At 33.9% G+C, this 18194-nt stretch overlaps 1 protein-coding gene across 3 annotated transcripts; it reads right to left on the minus strand.

Moving 5' to 3' along the window:
* Positions 1 to 7019: 7019 nt before the first annotated feature.
* Positions 7020 to 15701, minus strand: LOC123211885 (calmodulin-binding transcription activator 5-like). 3 transcript variants are annotated; one of them, XM_044630843.1, is made up of 14 exons: positions 15583 to 15701; positions 15275 to 15445; positions 14774 to 14899; positions 13951 to 14066; positions 13487 to 13575; positions 13266 to 13311; positions 11909 to 12038; positions 11689 to 11823; positions 11530 to 11588; positions 10530 to 10925; positions 8944 to 9641; positions 8077 to 8623; positions 7501 to 7812; positions 7020 to 7417 (listed from the first exon to the last, which is right to left on the minus strand). In XM_044630843.1, exons 2-14 carry the CDS (start codon positions 15324 to 15326, stop codon positions 7370 to 7372), a joined length of 2754 nt encoding a protein of 917 aa, XP_044486778.1. In that variant the 5' UTR covers positions 15327 to 15445; positions 15583 to 15701; the 3' UTR covers positions 7020 to 7369. The 3 variants fall into 3 exon arrangements, with proteins under 3 accessions (XP_044486778.1, XP_044486779.1, XP_044486777.1); XM_044630844.1 differs by lacking the exon at positions 15275 to 15445 and having other exon boundaries at positions 15583 to 15697; XM_044630842.1 differs by lacking the exon at positions 15583 to 15701 and having other exon boundaries at positions 15275 to 15569.
* Between the last annotated feature and the right edge of the window lie 2493 nt (positions 15702 to 18194).

The following is an 18194-nucleotide window of genomic DNA, read 5'->3' on the forward strand; positions in this document are numbered from 1 at the left end:
TAATATCACACTTCCTCAAATCATTCAAAATATGCTTTTAAGTAGGAATCAAATGCACTATACCTCCTAATGACTCTCTACTAAACGCATTAGCTACCATATTCGCCTTCCTAACTTCATAATTAATATGACAATAATAATCATTCACAAGTTCTACCCGTCTCTATCATCTCAAATTACTCTTTTTAAGTTAATAGGTAATGCCTTCAGATTTTTTAGGCTAGCATCACAACAACCAATACAAAATCATGAGTTAGATGATACTACCCATAGTTCTTCAATTCCCTAAAAGCATTAGCCATCACTTTACCATATCGACCACCATTATCAAAAGGAATAGTTAACATCGATTAAAAACCAATCTATTATTATTATTTTTTTAGTTCTTGAAAACTCTTCTCGCACTCCTCGTCCCATAGGAATTTGACATATTTCTTAATAGTAGAGTCAATGATGATGCAAAACTAGAGAAAACTTCCACAAATTGGCTATAGTAACCTACTAAGCCTAGCAAAAAAATTTATAACTTTTATAACATTGCTTCAACCTTAAAAGGATCAACACTAATTCTATCTTTAATAACCTCCTGAGCTAAAAACACTACATTATAATAGATCATCAATTTGAGGGAGTGGAATAATTAGTCTTAATAGTCACCTTATTTCATGGTACCATTATTTCTTTTTCACAAATAACATCGAAGCACTTCAAGGTGATATGTTAGGGCGAATGAAACTCTTATGCAATAAATCCAATAATTGAATCTTTAATTCATTCAACTCTAAAGGTATCATTTTATATGGAGCCTTTAAAATAAAAGTAGTTCCTAGCACTAAGTCAATTGCAAACTCCATTTCTCTATTAAAGGGTAAGCCAAGCAAGTCTTTTGAAAACACATGAGAAAACTTTTAAAAATAATGATATCCTCAAGACAAGTTCCAACATCCTCATTTGCAATTACAATAGCTAATAACCCTTTATAACCCTTCAAATATTTTATATCTTTAATGGTAGAGATTAAGGTAATATTGAAGTTTCACTTTCCATGAAATTGAAACCCCTGCTTCCCTAGGCAGTTGAAACATAACCTCTTCTATAAAAGAATTGATATAAACATAATACATTGCTAACCCATTCATCCATACTATAACATCCAAAGTTGTACACGTCTAACAATAACATATCTTCATCAAATTCCCTACCAACAAAACTAACCATGCAAGTTTTATAAACCATATCAATTAGTTTATCAACAACAGTGAAAACCCCTCAAATGACTAATAATCCTAAAGGGGGGTGAATAGGATTATTTAAAACTTTTTACCGAATTAGAAAAAAAACTTTTAAGCAAATTTATAATCAAGTACAACCAATAAAATAAGTTCAATAAAATATCCAAACAATTAAGCACAAATTATATTCAAGAACGTATCAAAGCATATGTAAGCATAAACTATGTTTAGCAATTTATCACAAACACATAATACAAACGTAAAGTCTCTCGAACAAATATTTTATCAAAGTTAATCACTTAAGGAATTTTAACCAATATATTCAAGGCCGAAGGACTATTTCCCACCTAAACTATGTTGAATTCTCAAAGTTCCCCCCATTAACTATGGAAATACCATTTACCCATCCATGGCCAGTTAAATTTACCAGAACCCTAACGTCGAAAATTTTTATCTCTTTTTGCCTCCCTAAACTTTAAAAACTAAAAGTTTTTCCAGCCTAAGTTTTAAAAAATGACAGTTTCACCCTAGGGTTTCGTTTTGAAATCTCTGATGACATCTCCGGCTCCATTATTGATGGCCTCTCCCTCTCGAAGCATCCTCTCCTTCCAGCGATCCCTTTTCTCTCATTTGGATGCTTGATCGACGTCGGAAAAGCCTTGGAAGATGAAGAACTTCATCGAAGAAGATGAAGATGAAGACGAAGACAACAACTTCATCTTCGTCTAGGAAGACGAAGAACTTTGTCTTTCCCGATGAAGTTTTTCGTCTCCCAAGGCTTCTCCGACGTTGATCGAACCTCCAAATGGGAGGAAAGAGATCGTCAAAAGGAGAGGATGCTTCGGAAGCTTCGGAAGGGAGAGGCCGTCGACAATGGAGTTGAAGATGTCATCGGAGATTTCAAAATGAAACCCTAGGGTGAAACTGCCATTTTTTAAAACTTAGGCTAAGGGAAAATTTTAGTTTTTAAAGTTTAGGGAGGCAAAAATAGATTATATTTTAGTTTATTTTTAATATTATAGAGAAAATAATGATTTTACCCTTATCACTGTTAATTTTAACTGTTCATAGGTGGGTAAACGATATTTCCATAGTTAATGGAGAGAACTTTGAAAATTCAGCATAGTTTAAGTGGAAAATAGTCGTTTGGCCCATATTCAAACAAAACAAATATTTAACAAATTCTCAAATACATATCACAAATATATGATGCTCAAAGTAAATAGAGTAGAGAAAGAAAATGCTCAAGATTTATAGTGATTCAGAGTTTTCTCTTTTAAGTCTTTTATATCCATTTCTTCAAGCAATTCATTTAAAGTTTCACTAGTAAAGAATCTCTTCTTTATAATATTTTTTCAGGATTTTGTTCACGTTCACTAGTTAATTTAGGATTGCATTTAACTCAATAGTTATCCAGGATTTTACCCACGTTTGCTTGAATATAGAAAAATTGAATGTAAAATGCCTTTACAAAACTGATACAAAGAATAAGTGCGGAGTGTCTCTCAATGATATGAGTTATAAGCTTTTGGAGAGAATTTTGGAGAAGAGAAGAGTATAAGATTTTACATTAATAATCTCTAATCTATTCCCCATCAAAGAGTTTTTAATTTATAGTTTTGGATGGCTAGAATGGCTCAAATGATAGTTGGTTGGAATAATGTATCCTTTGAACTTTGAAAATGATGTTTTGACCTTAAAAACACAATGGGATAGGCAACCTATATTGAGGGACAAGTGTCCTCTTACACATTCCAACTTTGGTGGTTTTGAATTAAACATCCAATAGTTGAATTTTTAAGTCATGCCACTTGAGGGATCGACATTCCTTTTACTAGGATGATGTCCTACTCTGCATCTTCTAGAATGCTTCAAACATGAAAGGACAAGCAAAGAACAAACAAGGGAATGGGCATCCCACCATGTTGATTTTATTGACCATCCCAAATTAGCTTTCAAATGCATTAGAGAGGGGACAAATATCACGTAGTCGTCTTCCAATCTTGGATAAACGTCCCTTCATTTGAAACGAGCGTCCCTATCCATTTGATAAAAATTTTAGAGAGCTCTAGAATTGCAAGAATGAGCATGGGATGAGTAGAGAAACCGACATCTTGCAAGAGAAGAGGGTCCTATATTTGAGGATGGGCATCTTGTATTTGAAAAATTGAAAACATAAATTTTGCCCATTTTTTGATTATAGTAATTTTATGTCATGAACTTAATTAGCTCATTAAATATTAACTAACAACTTTAAATTTAGTTTTGACATAATCTAAACACCTAAGGGTCCAACAAACAATGGACATACTAAAATCCATAAACCAAAATATTTTGTAACTTTTCATATCTTATCAATAATCATACATAAATCTTATTGGATTTAATTCTAAAATCCTTAATCTCACTAATCTTTAGCAAGAAACTAGATTCATGTCTTAAACTTATTAAACAACCTTTTTCCTTAAAGTCTACAAAATCATATTTTAAGCTATAATACAATTTGTAACATCTTTGGTCCAATAGTTTGACCAACTATTAATATATTGTCCACTTTAAATACACAGTCCATTATGGTTTTACTTCTAGGCCTTGTAACCTAAAACATGTCTTGGTAGTTTAAAGAGTTTATAACTTATTTAACCAATCTAATCTTAGCATCTTCAAGCGATGTGGGATGTATACACATGCCCAACATCTCTCTTATGCTTTGTCGATAGAGTCTCACACTACCCTATGTACATTCAGGTATACTAGTCGTACATGCGTACCTTCCATCGTAGTTTATGAGTCATTGGTTAGTAGTACATGAACTTCATATGATCACTAGGAAAAACTATTGGGAAATTCTAAGTTCATCTCATATAGGCATGCATGACCTTGCACACGACCATACATGACCTAAAATATAACTATTCCGAACATGTCATAGTCATGCCTAACCTTGGTACAATCATTCATGATGTATGGAACACCAAACTAAGTTAATTGGTGCATAAGGCATTCAATTGATCTCAAGTCAAATAAGCACATACACCACTATCTATTAAATGATTTGTTCCATAGACACTAAGGTCACAATCTATGTGGAATCCTATGATGAGTAGTTTAGTGAATATGCAAATATCAGTTACTCATGTATTGCACCAGATTGTTATAAACAACTTTGATATGTGATATCTGTCATTACCTCTCGATAGGATTATTCAACATGATAATAATCTTTCTTATTATTTGTGTCTTTAGTCAGAAGACATTTTAGAATGATAACTATATGTGCATATAGGCCCTCATGATCAAGATACACATTGATCTCCTTGTTACGATTTCACTATAGAATGAATATATATATATAGAGTAGTGAGGAAGATATGTTATATTATTAATTATAATCATGATATTATACCCTAATATTATTACAATTTTAGCCAAAATGATTGGTTATGAAACACAACTCTATCAAGTGCAACCAACACAACATTGAGAAGAATAACTTCAAGGCCTGGGGAGACTACTATGCCTATTTTTAAAGTCTTACTTTTATCATATTGTCAAGTATACGGTGTTTTAGAATAATGCTTTGGTCTATTACCATGTTTTTGCTAAGAAAAAACAGTGAAATTAATTATGTACTATAACTTGAAATGTTTAAAACTGTGAGATTACAAATGAAGTGGGAATAGCTTAATTAATTAAATTTTGGTATTATTGTTTCATATTGCACTATGGATGGATTTTGGTGTATTCAATGTATTAAAATGGATTCTTTTTAGATGAATACAGTAAACATTTATTTCTAATTTCTTGGCTTTGAGGTGCTGCAATTATCTGATAAGGTTACTTATTCAATTCATAGCTGACAACATGTGTTACTTTACTGTCATGTATACTAAATTTGTGGATATTGGTTCAACTGTTAATACCTTGTACCGTATTGTAATTGGTTGATTCTTATGACAAGGAAATGTTTGGTGAGTCAAAGAAGGAGTTTTATGCTCTTTGCTCTGACCTTTTTCCTATTCTGGGAAACAAGATGGGCAAACCATATGCAACTTTAGAGGCTGAGTTGCATTGCATAATAAATGTCCCTCACGAATTTCACAATAAGTAAGGGAAAGCTTAATCTAGATGGGTTAAATGTTCTTCCTCCCGAGGTTTTCAAGTGCAGTATTTCCAGCAAAATGGATTAGGTGAGGGTTTCTAACAGTGGCAGACCCAAAAATAGAATATAGAATGATTAATATTAAATAAAAATAAAAGTATATGAAAGTTGATTAAAAAATAATGAAATCTAATAAGAGTAAATATAAAATTTTAGATGTTATTTTGATACTTTTAATATATTAAATTATTTATTTTTCAAATTTAAAAAATATTAAATTATTAATTTTTTAAATTTCAAAAAGAAATTAACTACTCATTTTTCAACCTAAAATAGATTAAATGACCCTTTTTAACCTCTTTTTTACTCTATAGGATTAACGTAAAGATATAGTAGAATAGTTATTATCTTCATTATAGTATCATCTTGTGCTAGAGTTTCGAGGTATTGTCGAATTCAATTGGGAAAAGCCTAAAATGTTAGTCTTAGCATTTTTTTTTTTTTTTAAAGAATGGTAGTAATATGTATGTTAAAAGCTGTATTCGTTTTTCTCGATCTTTCTCAAATATGGGGTCATAAGGAGTGCAATGGTTTTGTTCTTGGTTTTTCGTTGGAGGCTGACTTTTCTTAGTTTGCCTGTCCAGATGGTCCTCTTGGGCAACCAAGTCATATTTCTTTACAATTGTTCTACTTCAATATACCTAGTGGTCCATCATCATAAATCAATTTGGCTTGTGTAAACCATGATTGAAAAAAAAAAAAAACTGAATTGCATTTTTCCTCCGTCCATGGTATAGACTATATTATTTCATTCAAACCTATATCTTTTTCTCTAAAAACAAAAATATTATAAAAATAAAATAATAATTTAAACATAAAAATTCTGAAAAAATAAATAAATAAACAACCTATTTACAAATTAACTGTTTCAAGAAAATTTAATCTATCTTTTCAACTGCTCAACCTTATCCCTTTGGCTTTTTGACCAACCATCGAAAGTTTTTGTCTTCGGAGGAGTCAAACGTTGTTATTAAAAATCCATAAATATGCAAGAGAGATGACAAAGATAAGAGGAAACCTTTCGGGTGTTATTACTTTAAAAGGAGGCTGTCTTGGGTTTGATGATTACATATACTGTTGAGGTGAATGATAAGAGTGGGCACAGTTTAGGAGTTGTCGTTTACAATAAGGAATTCTCTTGGATCAATCTCAATTATTAAGGGGGTGGTTGACAACAATAGTAGAGGACTTCAACGGTGCGGGCCAACCATACCAGGAGAAAGGAGAGAGTGGTTATTTTGAAAAGTGGAATAATTAAAAAATATGAATTATCCCATCAAACGGTGGGAAAATGTTATTGGCCCCACCAGCATTGGTTGCGAAAGCATAATTCACTTAAAAAAGAAAAAATTATGATAGTGGACGCATCACCGACTCCCAATTAAGTACTATTACCGAAAAGTATTTATGGAGGAGATTCTATTTGATTTTCCTTACGTGCCGATCATAAGCCGAGGGGTATGAATAAACTTGCCAATGCAAGAACGCCATCTGAGAATTTGGGGCAAATGTTAAAAGAAGGTCGACTCAAAATTCCTGGGGCAAAATGAAAAAGTGAAACTCATTCGATGGAGGCCCCCAAATCGATTCTCGGTAGCATTCAGCACTTGGTGCTCTAGATTCTGTTATCGATGAAACAAGGACCTATTCATTGGTTTCTTTAACATTGATGAAATCTGATATTTAAACAGAATAATATTTTACATAAATACTACCTAAATTCAGTTTCCATCCATGGAGATGGAGATGGAGTTAGAACCTGGATCTTGAATCTAAGCACAAAAGCCAGCAAAGACTGGATTAGAGGAGACTCAAATTATGACCCTTTCATAAAATCTTAGAACAGTTGAAAAGGCCAACAAGAGTGCACACTTAACCTATACGCATTTATACAAACTTCTCTATGCTGATGCTCCAAAAGTGTCCTCGAATATCTCAGATTTCCAAGCTTCCAAACCCCTTCTCCTTTTCCTCTTCAAGTGTCCATCTCAACCTCTCGGTGAAGTAATCCTTCGTATTCCAGCTGCATAATGTAAAAGTTGATCAGTATATCTATCTTATACACTTATATGTAACTTCATTAATTTTCATTCTAAAATCACTCACCCTTGCTTGATCATGGGCCATCTTCATCCTCCTATATTCTGCTTGTGCTTTCTTTGACCGAAACAAGGCTTGAACCCGTATAACTGATCTCTCAACACGCTCTTCAGCTTGTTTACGGCTGGTTTGATAGAAGTCTTCCTCTACATCACTATCTTGCTTCTGATCTCCAACTCCTTCAGCACCAGGATCAATTTTTAGACCACGGAAACCTTTTCTTTTTAATCGCCAGCGCAGAATTACTTTTTCAAGCACCCCAACTGACCATAGAATCTTACGATACTGCTTCCTAACATGGAAGCCCCGGAAGACAGACTGTATAAGAAAATAATGCAATGTAGTCAACTATTTTATCCTGTATCTTTCATATTAGTATATAACTTAAAGAGCATGTCACAGATAAGGATTTGGAAGGGAAATAGTAATGTGTAATTTAGGGTTAATAGTTGTTAACTACTTAGGTTCTCTACAAAAATTATGATCTGAATGTCAACAGACCAAACATGAAATTGGGCTCCAGGTCAACCATCAGAACATTTTATACACGTGCAAAAAGTTGAAAAGGAGATAAAGAATTACTTGGATTTTGACAGCTTGACGACGCATATTAAGAAAATCTTTACGAATTTTCCATGTACGGAACCTATGTTGGATGCGGGCAGCAGCTGCCATTTTTTTCCGCATATTAAAGTTGTGGAATGCATGCTGAATCTTCATTGCAGCAATTATACTTTGCGCTTCATCCTCAGGATTGGATAACTGAACTGCTTTAGCCTGTACTTTTAGTGAGTGCTCCCTGAATGCAACTTGAATACGTGCTGCTGCTTCGGCAGCATATCGATAAGCTGTCAAACTATCCTTCATATACAGCTCGTCCTCAGTGAGCTTCTGATTGTCTACAGTCTCAGTGGTGCCTGTTGGCAGTGTTCCAGTAATATTTCCAGCTATGGTCATATCATTGAACTGTGCTACTAAAGCCTGTTCAGAAAGAAAAGCTGCTAAGCCGTCATAGCCCTGCTTAGATGCAAGATCTGCAACGGTACATCCACCAGGATTTTCCGAAGTGGGGTCCGTGACTAAGTTTGGCTTCGCCCCAGCTGATAAAAGAGTTGCAACCATTTTCTCCCTGCAAATGGAAATTATAATGCTTTGATATCCAACAGAAACAATCCAGAGGATTAGAAAAAAACCCTCAGAAAACAAAGTAGAATCATATGCTCCCTATCCATTTATGTAATGCATAAAGAATTCAACTGCCAGTTTTTTTTAATCTACATGTACCATCTTTATTTATATGTATTTTAGAAAAGAAACATAAGAAAGTAAACAGTGAGACAGAATACTACCAGAGAACACTTCTCTTAGTGGGTATTTTGAGCCCATCAGAAATAAGAAACAATAAAGAAAATCTCTTCAGCAAATTAATATGACATTAGTAAAACAGACCTTCCACAATATGCAGCCCAATGCAGAGCTGTCCACCCATATTTATCTCGAAAATCCAATGATAAGCCTGACCATGAAAATAGATGGATAGCCCATGTGTATCCAAGAATAGCACACAAATGTATTACTCCTTGGCCTTGACTATCATATTCGGTGGTTTTACACCCTTCAACTATTTTTTCCACAAGCCATTCCCTCATTTTGTTCTTCAAAGTGAATTCAAACAAACTGTCTTTCGCTTCTGCAACCGAAGTCTTGTTGTTTTCAACTGATCTGTTCAAATAAGACCAACTACTGCAAATATGAGAGGTTTTCAGACTAAAATTCTTAGCCTCCTCCAGGGCATTTGGTGACACTTTACTAGAAAAGATGTTAGGGCCCTTGGATGTAGAGAAAAGCAGATGAGCAAGCCTTGTCTGAAGTTGAAACTCTTCCCAATTCAACTTATCTTCTGATGAAATTACTGGCTCATGCACTGAAGGAGCACGAAACTCAAAATTAAGAATTTGGCTGATAGGTTTATGGCCATCAATACTCATATATAGGTGTACTAAACCAGGAGAATGTGGTGATACCAAACAGCGGTACACCCCAATCTGAACAACATCTGCAGGCACACATATATCACCACAGACCAATGACAGATTGGACTGGGAAAGATGTAAATATTCCTCGTGAAAAAATCCAGTAATTAGAATCTGCAACAGAAATTAAATCAAAATCAAGATATTAAAGTGCACATTAAAAATAGCTTCACCCCAGAAAAATAAATCCAGAAAAAAATCAATATTATACACATCAGATAAACTGGATTAAAACTGCAACACGATGGCCTAAATGAATTTTCATGATCAAAACTGAAAACACAGAAACAAAGATATTCAGTCCCAATCCTGTGTTTCCCGAGTTAAAAAAAAAAACACATGCATTCGAGCAGTAATGGACTAATAACTCACCCTCTACTCCAATGGAAACCAGAGATTCAATAAACCTCAAAATACATTGGTCTTCAGAATTCACACAGATAATGAAAACAATAATTGATCTTACAGGTAAAACATTAACAAACATTCTCCCACCATGCTTAGGAGGAAGGACTCAGTAAATGTGCTTAAATTTTAAATGCTCCTAGTTTTGTTAACTAAATTATAAATGAGATTAGATGGTGAAAGTTCATACACTAAAACTCAGAGAGCATGGCAGTGAAAATGCATTATTGCAGACCTTTCTACTCAATAAGCCCAGCTTTAAAGGTTCATTGACATCTTTTTTCCCTTTTCATTATTTCTTAATAGTAATTCAGCATTCATCTCTGTTTACCAAGGGGTGATTCTACAAGTGCCAACTCAAAATGCACAAATCTTGATTGGCATGTATTGTTCGGTTAGAGAAAAGCCTGAACTATGCAAAGAATCAACCTGTAATATTAAGATTTATCTACGCCATCAAGGACCAAGCCTGTTGTCACTTCTATTTAATTTTATTTTGAGAAAGTAAAAGGTGCAAGTCAATAGGACTACATACAGTCTGTTGAGAGATTAAAAATTCAAAAGACACTAACAGAGAATATTGGCCAAAAGAAGCACCTTTGTATTTTCAGTTGAAAAGGCCCATGCAGGTGCAACATCTGTTATGTTGAATATGTGATCAGAAATGGTATATTGCTGATGACCAGATGACATTGGTGAATGAAACACAGGATCATCCACTGAACCCGGAGAGTCAGTCAAGATGTTGTTCATCCGTTTGCCTAAACTGTCCAGACTCTGCAAACCATCACTGGCCAAAATGTCCAGGGTATCACCAGCACACACTGAAAAATCCTTTCTCACTGTGTCTAAATTCACCTGACTCACCATTTTTTTACCATAAACTCCATCCAGAATATTGAAATGAGCATTTTCAATCCTAGCAATTGATTGAGTTAGATTACTAATAGAAGAAACTTCTGCAAATAAATCATATGCTGGAACATAGCTACCCTGCAAAGACGAATTAGTATACTGTTAATTCTCTGCTAACATAAATACACAACAAATTAAGTGGTTCAAGAAAACTTAATGTTATAAGCTGTGCGATAATGGTGTCTATAACTAGTAAATTATTAAATACAAGTGCCACAGTGCATCAAATCAGCTAATCAACCAGGATAGTGAGCAACTGAGCAAATGTACCCTCAAACTGAAGTTACTATATGGATATTTTGTCTGCTAAATGAAAAAATTACCACATGAAAAATCAAGGGAACAAAATATAAGATACTTGACTTTAATTGATGGCAAGCATATGAAACCTCTAAACAGCTACATTGTAGAGTAACAGTTAACTCCCAGTGTCAGTTTCTGGTTGATATTATGAACTACACATATTAACCCAATAAAGAAGCTCCAAAAGTCAAATGATCAAAATTTAGTAATGATGAAAAATATCATGCTCAACCGTAGTAGTAATGTTTGAGGGCAGAAATGATGAGATTACTAATGCAGCGAAAGAACATAACAGAACTAAGATTATGAACAAGAATTTGACATGGCATGGAACAACTAGTTGAATAAAAAATTCTGAAGCATGAACAATCCAGCTTACATTGGTCATGGCCCCACTTATTGCAGAGTGATTTTGTTGGCCAAGGCATGAAACTTTGTCTGTCATCCAAAATATATAATATTGAGAGAATTTATAAATACGAAAGAACCCATAAAGTTATTGATTAAACCACTGCCTACCCAACAACTAGCATATTACCTCCACTGGTTTCAGTTGAATTATTGGAATCATTTGCCACCACGAGTTCTTCCCATTCAAGTGTATTGATTTCATGAAGTCTCAATTCATGATTTTGGACAGTTAAATTGTCATTTGGCTCTGAACCAAGCTGAACTGAAATTCCCAATTAAATAATCAAAAAATGCAACTAATACAGAATTTAAAAAATTCAATCAAAATTAATTCAACAGCACATAACCAGCTAGTTCTTTCTCCCCAGCATAATATGCCTGACCAGCTCCAGAATCAAATTCTTCAGGTAAAAGCCATGAAGCAGGCTGGTCTGAGACTGAGCTAGAGTGTGAATTTGGTGGTGTGGCTGGAGAACCCTGCAAATGTACCATTAGTGAACCACAGATTAAAATCAGACTCATGTGTATAGTTGTTCAGAAGCACTTTTCAGAACACTTATGATTGGAAATAGAAATGTATAAATCAACTCATTCAGAGATTGCTTATTGAAAGTTTAATGACAATACATAAAACTGATAATATTACAAGCTCTAAAACCAATATCATACTCACAGCTGGAATTTAAGTGTTTCATGAAAAACAGGAATACTTGGTTCTGGTATACAGAAAAACTAAATCCAATTCTATCCAGGAGGTTTTTCACAGAGAGGACATAACAACCGGAACTTAAACTGCTTTTTCTGAAATTGGCTAAAATTAAAAGTCTTCATCAATGGCTAAGATAAGGCATTCAGGCTTTAAGTAAACGTGTAATCCTTGTATACAAAATCAAAATTCTGCGTTTGATACTAAACACAGTCAAAGGAAACAGCAACATATTAAAATGTACTGTAGGTAATGCCAATATTAAATTCTTATACATAACTATAGGTTAACGAAATTTATAGTATACACCAAGCAATACAATCTAATATCATTACATGAGAAATGATCTTCCAGGGTGTAAGCAAACAAGATTCATACTTACATGTGGATTAGAATTATATAAATATTGTGAGCCTTTGGTTTTTGAGAAACTAAGCTGGAAATAGAGTGAAAAAAACAAAAAAAAAAAACTTCTGTTTTACTTCTAAAGTTGGAAGAAATTAACCACTATTGAAGACTACAAAAAATCAGTTTCAGATTGTCGCAAATATTCATTTGGGTATCAATGACGTTCAAGGGACCTCCACACACAATGTCAGTGAGGCCTTCCATAATCCTCCCCTTTATTCTTGGGACTTTAATATTAAAAGCAAAAGGTTATTGAATAAGTGATATTAAACGCCACAATTTAGTAATTACATGATTTATCTACAGTTTATGTTTGGGTACAAGATTTCATACAGCTGTGCATTCCTCAGCACTTCAAGTTTGCATCTCATGACTCAAACTTTATTGATAAATATAAAACTTGGGGGGAATGAATCAATCCCTCACTAAGGTAAAATCCACATATAGTTGCACACTTATCTAATGACTAACCGCATCAAAGGAAAGATGTCTCATAAAGCATTAAAATCAAATGCCTGCCAACATTATTCCAATGAACAACCCATTCATAAGAAGCATTATTACAACTGATGAAATATCATAAAAACTACCTCCTGAGTTTCCCGATAATGAACAAGGACTATGTTTTCCAGACTCCTGAAGCATAAAAGACAATGAAACCAAGGTCAGACTACTCATAAGCAATTTCATATCCTCCTACACAAGAGGGAGGAGAGAGAAAGAAAAAGAGTCAATCATCTTTTATTAGAAATTAAATAATGCATTTCAAAAAGTTGAAACAGTTCAAGGATAGATCCACAAGATTACATACTTATCAAGTAGCCAATAACATCTGCGAACAAAGGTTGGGCTATCTTCACCATGTGCATAGTAAACATGAATCCTCTCTTCATTACCAACCTAGATCATGACACAGAATGACAATTACATCATACTGGAGCCAGCTGAAGACATGGAAAATAAATGAAACATTGCTTTGGAGTTCAATCTTCCTAACATTTCCCAAAATTTTCACTTAATAAATAAAGGAAAAGGTAATTTTCCAGAGTCATTAAGAGACATCCAAAAAATTAACCAATCAAGAATTTTTGATAGAATGGAAATACACTTCAGTTCTTGACTTTTTTAGTTTTCTGATTCTAAATAAATTCAATTAACTATAAAAAATGAAATCTCAAATACATAATAAAAATATATCACTTCATTAAGATAGTTAAAGCAGCCTATGTTGAGGGATACAGAGATAAAACGACACATTATAAGAGAGAATCGAACTTTTAGATGTTCGTGAGCCTCTTTAACAGTCTTCCCATCCTTTTTCTTCTTCCAGCTATGACCATCTTTCCGGAAATTCCTAAGCATCTTACGGTCAAACAAAACTACAGTGCCACCTGTTATATTACAAGAAAATTTATATTGTTACAGGTAGTTAGTTGTCTTTAGCTGTTGATAAACCAATAAATATTGAGAGAACATCTGCAAATTTCATCAAATCCAAGTGCAATGTTTATACAATATCTTAAGAGTTTAACAATCAAATAACGCAGAAGATTAATTATTTTAAAGTATTATGTACACTTGAAGTATTTTAGAGTATTATTTTAAAGATGTAACTTGGTATTACTCCTGTTGCCAGCATGTAGATGGAAATGGTTTATTGGCTCAGTAAGATCAACCAGCCACTTTGCACAACATTAAAAATGATTATTCATAGCTAACCCCAAATAATAGGGGCTTGCATCTCAGATAGTTGAGTTATGATAACAAAAACACGCCTAGCCAAAGGTTTGGTTCAATTCATATGCAACAACAAAAGCAATTCCCCGAGAACAATAAAAGTTCAAGGAACCAACAAGAAGCGAATGTTATTACTTGTCACAGAAGTAGTGAGAACTAAGGTGTAATCACAAAAGTCTAGCTTGAGTCAGTCATATATCTCGTTTGACAGAACAACTCATAGTGATCCAACATGTGACAGAAAAATTGGGCCTTTGCCTATAACAACAACAACGATTTAAAGGAGCTAATATTTTATGAACAGAGAAGCAATATAATCCTAAACTTTTTACATCCATGTCTGAAGAAAAAAAATAGTTACTTTTGGGCATGTTCACTGGCTTGGCATTGATGCTGAAATGCTTGCTATTACATAATATAGCCTGAATTTCATTTGGCCGTAACCATCTTGTTTTCGCTTCCTCCATCATGGTCCCAAAATCCAAATCTGCCCAAACAAGAAACCAATAGAACCTTTATATTCTGAAAACATGAATGATAATACACCTAAACACAACGAAGAACCTTGAGGATGCAACATATTCTCACACAAATAGATGAAATTGGTATTAAGAATTACTTTTCTCGCTCCAAAGAAGTTGTTCAGCAAATGAAATACTAATTGCTACTCTTTTTAACCTAAAACTAACTCCAAACTTTTACTCCCAGATACTTATTCCGAACAGCAAGAAACACTTCCAAAGGTTCATTTCCGATACAGAACTATCAACCAATTCAAACAACGAACGCTTAAATCGACATTAAGTACACCTATATCCACAGTTATTAACTCAAAACCACAAAAGTTAAAAAGTTTCCGTACCCTTCAATGTATGGAATCCATGAATCTCCGAGCCTACAAGTCGCTCATCCATCGCGTCAAAGACTATCAGAATTAAGCTAACTTTGCACTCAACACTCAATCAAACAACAATTATTCCATCAACTTAACGTGCCGACACCTCAATCTTCCTCTCTCTCTCTCTCTCTCACTCTGCACATGCACACATGCACACATCTATACTTAAATTAACGTATACACAAAAAAAAAAAAAGAAAAAACAATCAACCAATCGATCAACGAACTGAAACGCGCACACAAAGCAAAGAGCAAAAACAACTGAAAATTACTTGAGTGATCACAGGTTCGATCTTTTTTTTTTTTTAAATGGAAGAGAAAAAAACAGAGACTGAGACCGAAAAAGGCCGATGAAAAAAACAGTCAAGTACAATAGTATCAATTAACCACAAATAGGTGTAAGGTAGAAATTTTGATTAAGTCCAGTCCGGTATGGTTAAAGTAGAGCTTTCCCTTCCCTGTGCCATGTCCTGAATTTGCTGTCCCATGTAGCTCGGGCCCACCATTTGTCCCTTTGCTGGAATTTTAGATTGATAAATTTCAAGTCGTGTTTAAGGTAATTAATTAAACAATAGTATGGTGTATAAAAATCTTTTTTTAGATATGCTATATATATTATTATTTAATTATATTATTTTTAATTAAAAATAAAATAATATTTAATGAATAATAATATATTATTTATATATTTAAATTATGTATAAAAAAATGCATACATAATATTATTTTTAATTAAAATGATCAATTTTTAAAAAATTATATGAAAATCAGTAAAATTCAAATTAGGAAAAAAAAAAGTTCATAACTCTAAATTTTATCTATTGTTATTTGTTAAGTTGATTTAATATTTTTAATTTAAAATAAAGTTTTTAAATATGAATGATAAAAATATACAGGCAAGCCTAATTAAAAATTTACAATTTATAATGCATTATTTGTTATTTTTTTCATTGGCCTAAATAAATATTTATTTACCGGGTAAAAGACTATTTTCCATCCATTTTTTACCCCATTCTCAAACTTATACCCATGACAGATCAAAATCTATTTTTTTCACCCATGACCAAACCGCTGTCTATTTTTGTTGTTAAAGAGAGAAGTAAAATAGTTATTTTACTGTTTATATTAAAAACTTATAAAATTTATTACTTTTCACCCCCTATAGGTTTTATAAACTAACATTTCACTTTTACCTAAAGTTTTTAAATTTTAAAAAGTAATATTTTTACCCCCAAACCTAGGGTTTCCATATTTTTCAAAAAACAGCCCCTCATAACTTTCAAAAATAACAGTTTCACCCCGGTTCTTCAACTTCATCTTTCGACATCGTCACCGGTCTCCTCCTTCTCTTGGTACAACGACGGTGGTGCGACAAAGAGATCTGCATCTCCCCGTCACACGGTGCGACGAAGAGACGGAGATCTCTTCGTCGCACGATGCGACGAAGACACGGAAATCTCTTCGTCGTCCTTCGTCGCTAGTTGCGTCGTCTAGATGCGACGACAAAGCGTCGTCCTTCGTCTGTTCTTCTAGATCTGGACGACGCTTCATCGTCTAAATCTGGGCGATGAAGGGTCGTCCTTCGTCATCCTTTGTCGTCGGAGATGCGAGATCGGTGGAATGGGTCGGCCGTCGGTGGTGGCCGGAGAATGAAGCAAACCCTAGGGGTGAAATTAAACTTTTTAAACTTTGAGGATGGGTTGAGTTGTTAGTTTTTAAAACCTGGAGGGGGAAAATAGTGAGTTTTAAAGTTTTGAGGTTTTAAAAGTAAAATATCGATTTTGCCCCTATCCCTAACTGAGAAATTGGATGATAGTTTGGTCATGAGTAAGAAAAGTGGATTTTGATCTATCGTGGGTATCAGTTTGAAATCGACCTAAAAAATGGATGGGAAATAGTTCTTTTCCTTATTTTACCATACCAGACGTGGTATGAGGGGCATATTAAATTTTTATATTAATTGACTTAGATGGGATAGATGTTACAAATATAGGGGGTGATTGATGATTTCACCATTGAGTTTTTTTTTTTTTTAAATAATTGATTTACGAAATTATAATTATTATTTTTATTATTGTTTTGGCACAGTACGGAGGGGAATGGATTAAGATGGACGGCATCATAATAACATACGTTGAAAACAAACAAAAGATAATATGATTCTTAGGGAATGTTTCAATTAATGAGGAAATATTTTCATATTGATCATAAGCGAAACTATACACATATAAGCATGAGACAAAAAAAAATATTATTATCAATAAGAGACTTAACAACATTGAAGATGATGATAAATATTGATTGTTTTGTTGGTCTTTCTCACGTAATAAGGCTTATCAATATCTATGATTCAAATTTATTATTTAGATTTATAATTTAAGTTCGTAACTCATTTATAAAATAATATCATATCGTGAAGGAGTTGTGAACTCGAATCACAGATTTGACTTATAGATTTAAGTTATAAATTTAAGTTAAACGACTATTTCCCACCCAAGGTTTGATGTTTTCTTAAAAGTCTCCCCTTTAACTATGGAAACACCAAATACCCACCCATGGCCGGTTAGATTTAACCAAACCCTAACGCCTGAAAATTTTATCTCCTTTTGCCCCCCTAAACTTTAAAAACTGAAATTTTCCCCCCGCCTAAGTTTTAAAAAATGGCAGTTTCACCCTAGGGTTTGGTTTTGAAATCTCCGGCGACCTCTCCAGCTCCGTTGCCGACGGTCGCTCCCTCCCGAAGCAACCTCTCCTTCCGGCGATCTCTTTCCTCCCATTTGGAGGTCCGATCGACGCCCGGAGACGCCGTGGGAGACGAAGAACTTCATCGGGAAGACAAAGTTCTTCGTCTTCCCAGAAGAAGACCTCTGGGAAGACGACCGTC

The sequence above is a fragment of the Mangifera indica genome, chromosome 3 (genome assembly GCF_011075055.1).
Source record: "Mangifera indica cultivar Alphonso chromosome 3, CATAS_Mindica_2.1, whole genome shotgun sequence".
Taxonomy (NCBI): Eukaryota; Viridiplantae; Streptophyta; class Magnoliopsida; order Sapindales; family Anacardiaceae; genus Mangifera; species Mangifera indica.

What these genes read in the sequence shown, in the direction of transcription:
- LOC123211885 (XM_044630843.1), bottom strand. Translation starts at nt 15,326, where the DNA reads ATGGATGAGCGACTTGTAGGCTCGGAGATTCATGGATTCCATACATTG. An exon ending in TTTCAACTGAAAATACAAAG is followed by an intron (nt 9,642 to 10,529) that starts GTGCTTCTTTTG and finishes TTTCTGTTGCAG; the next exon opens with ATTCTAATTACTGGATTTTT. An exon ending in TGGGCTGCATATTGTGGAAG is followed by an intron (nt 8,624 to 8,943) that starts GTCTGTTTTACT and finishes TTCCATTTGCAG; the next exon opens with GGAGAAAATGGTTGCAACTC.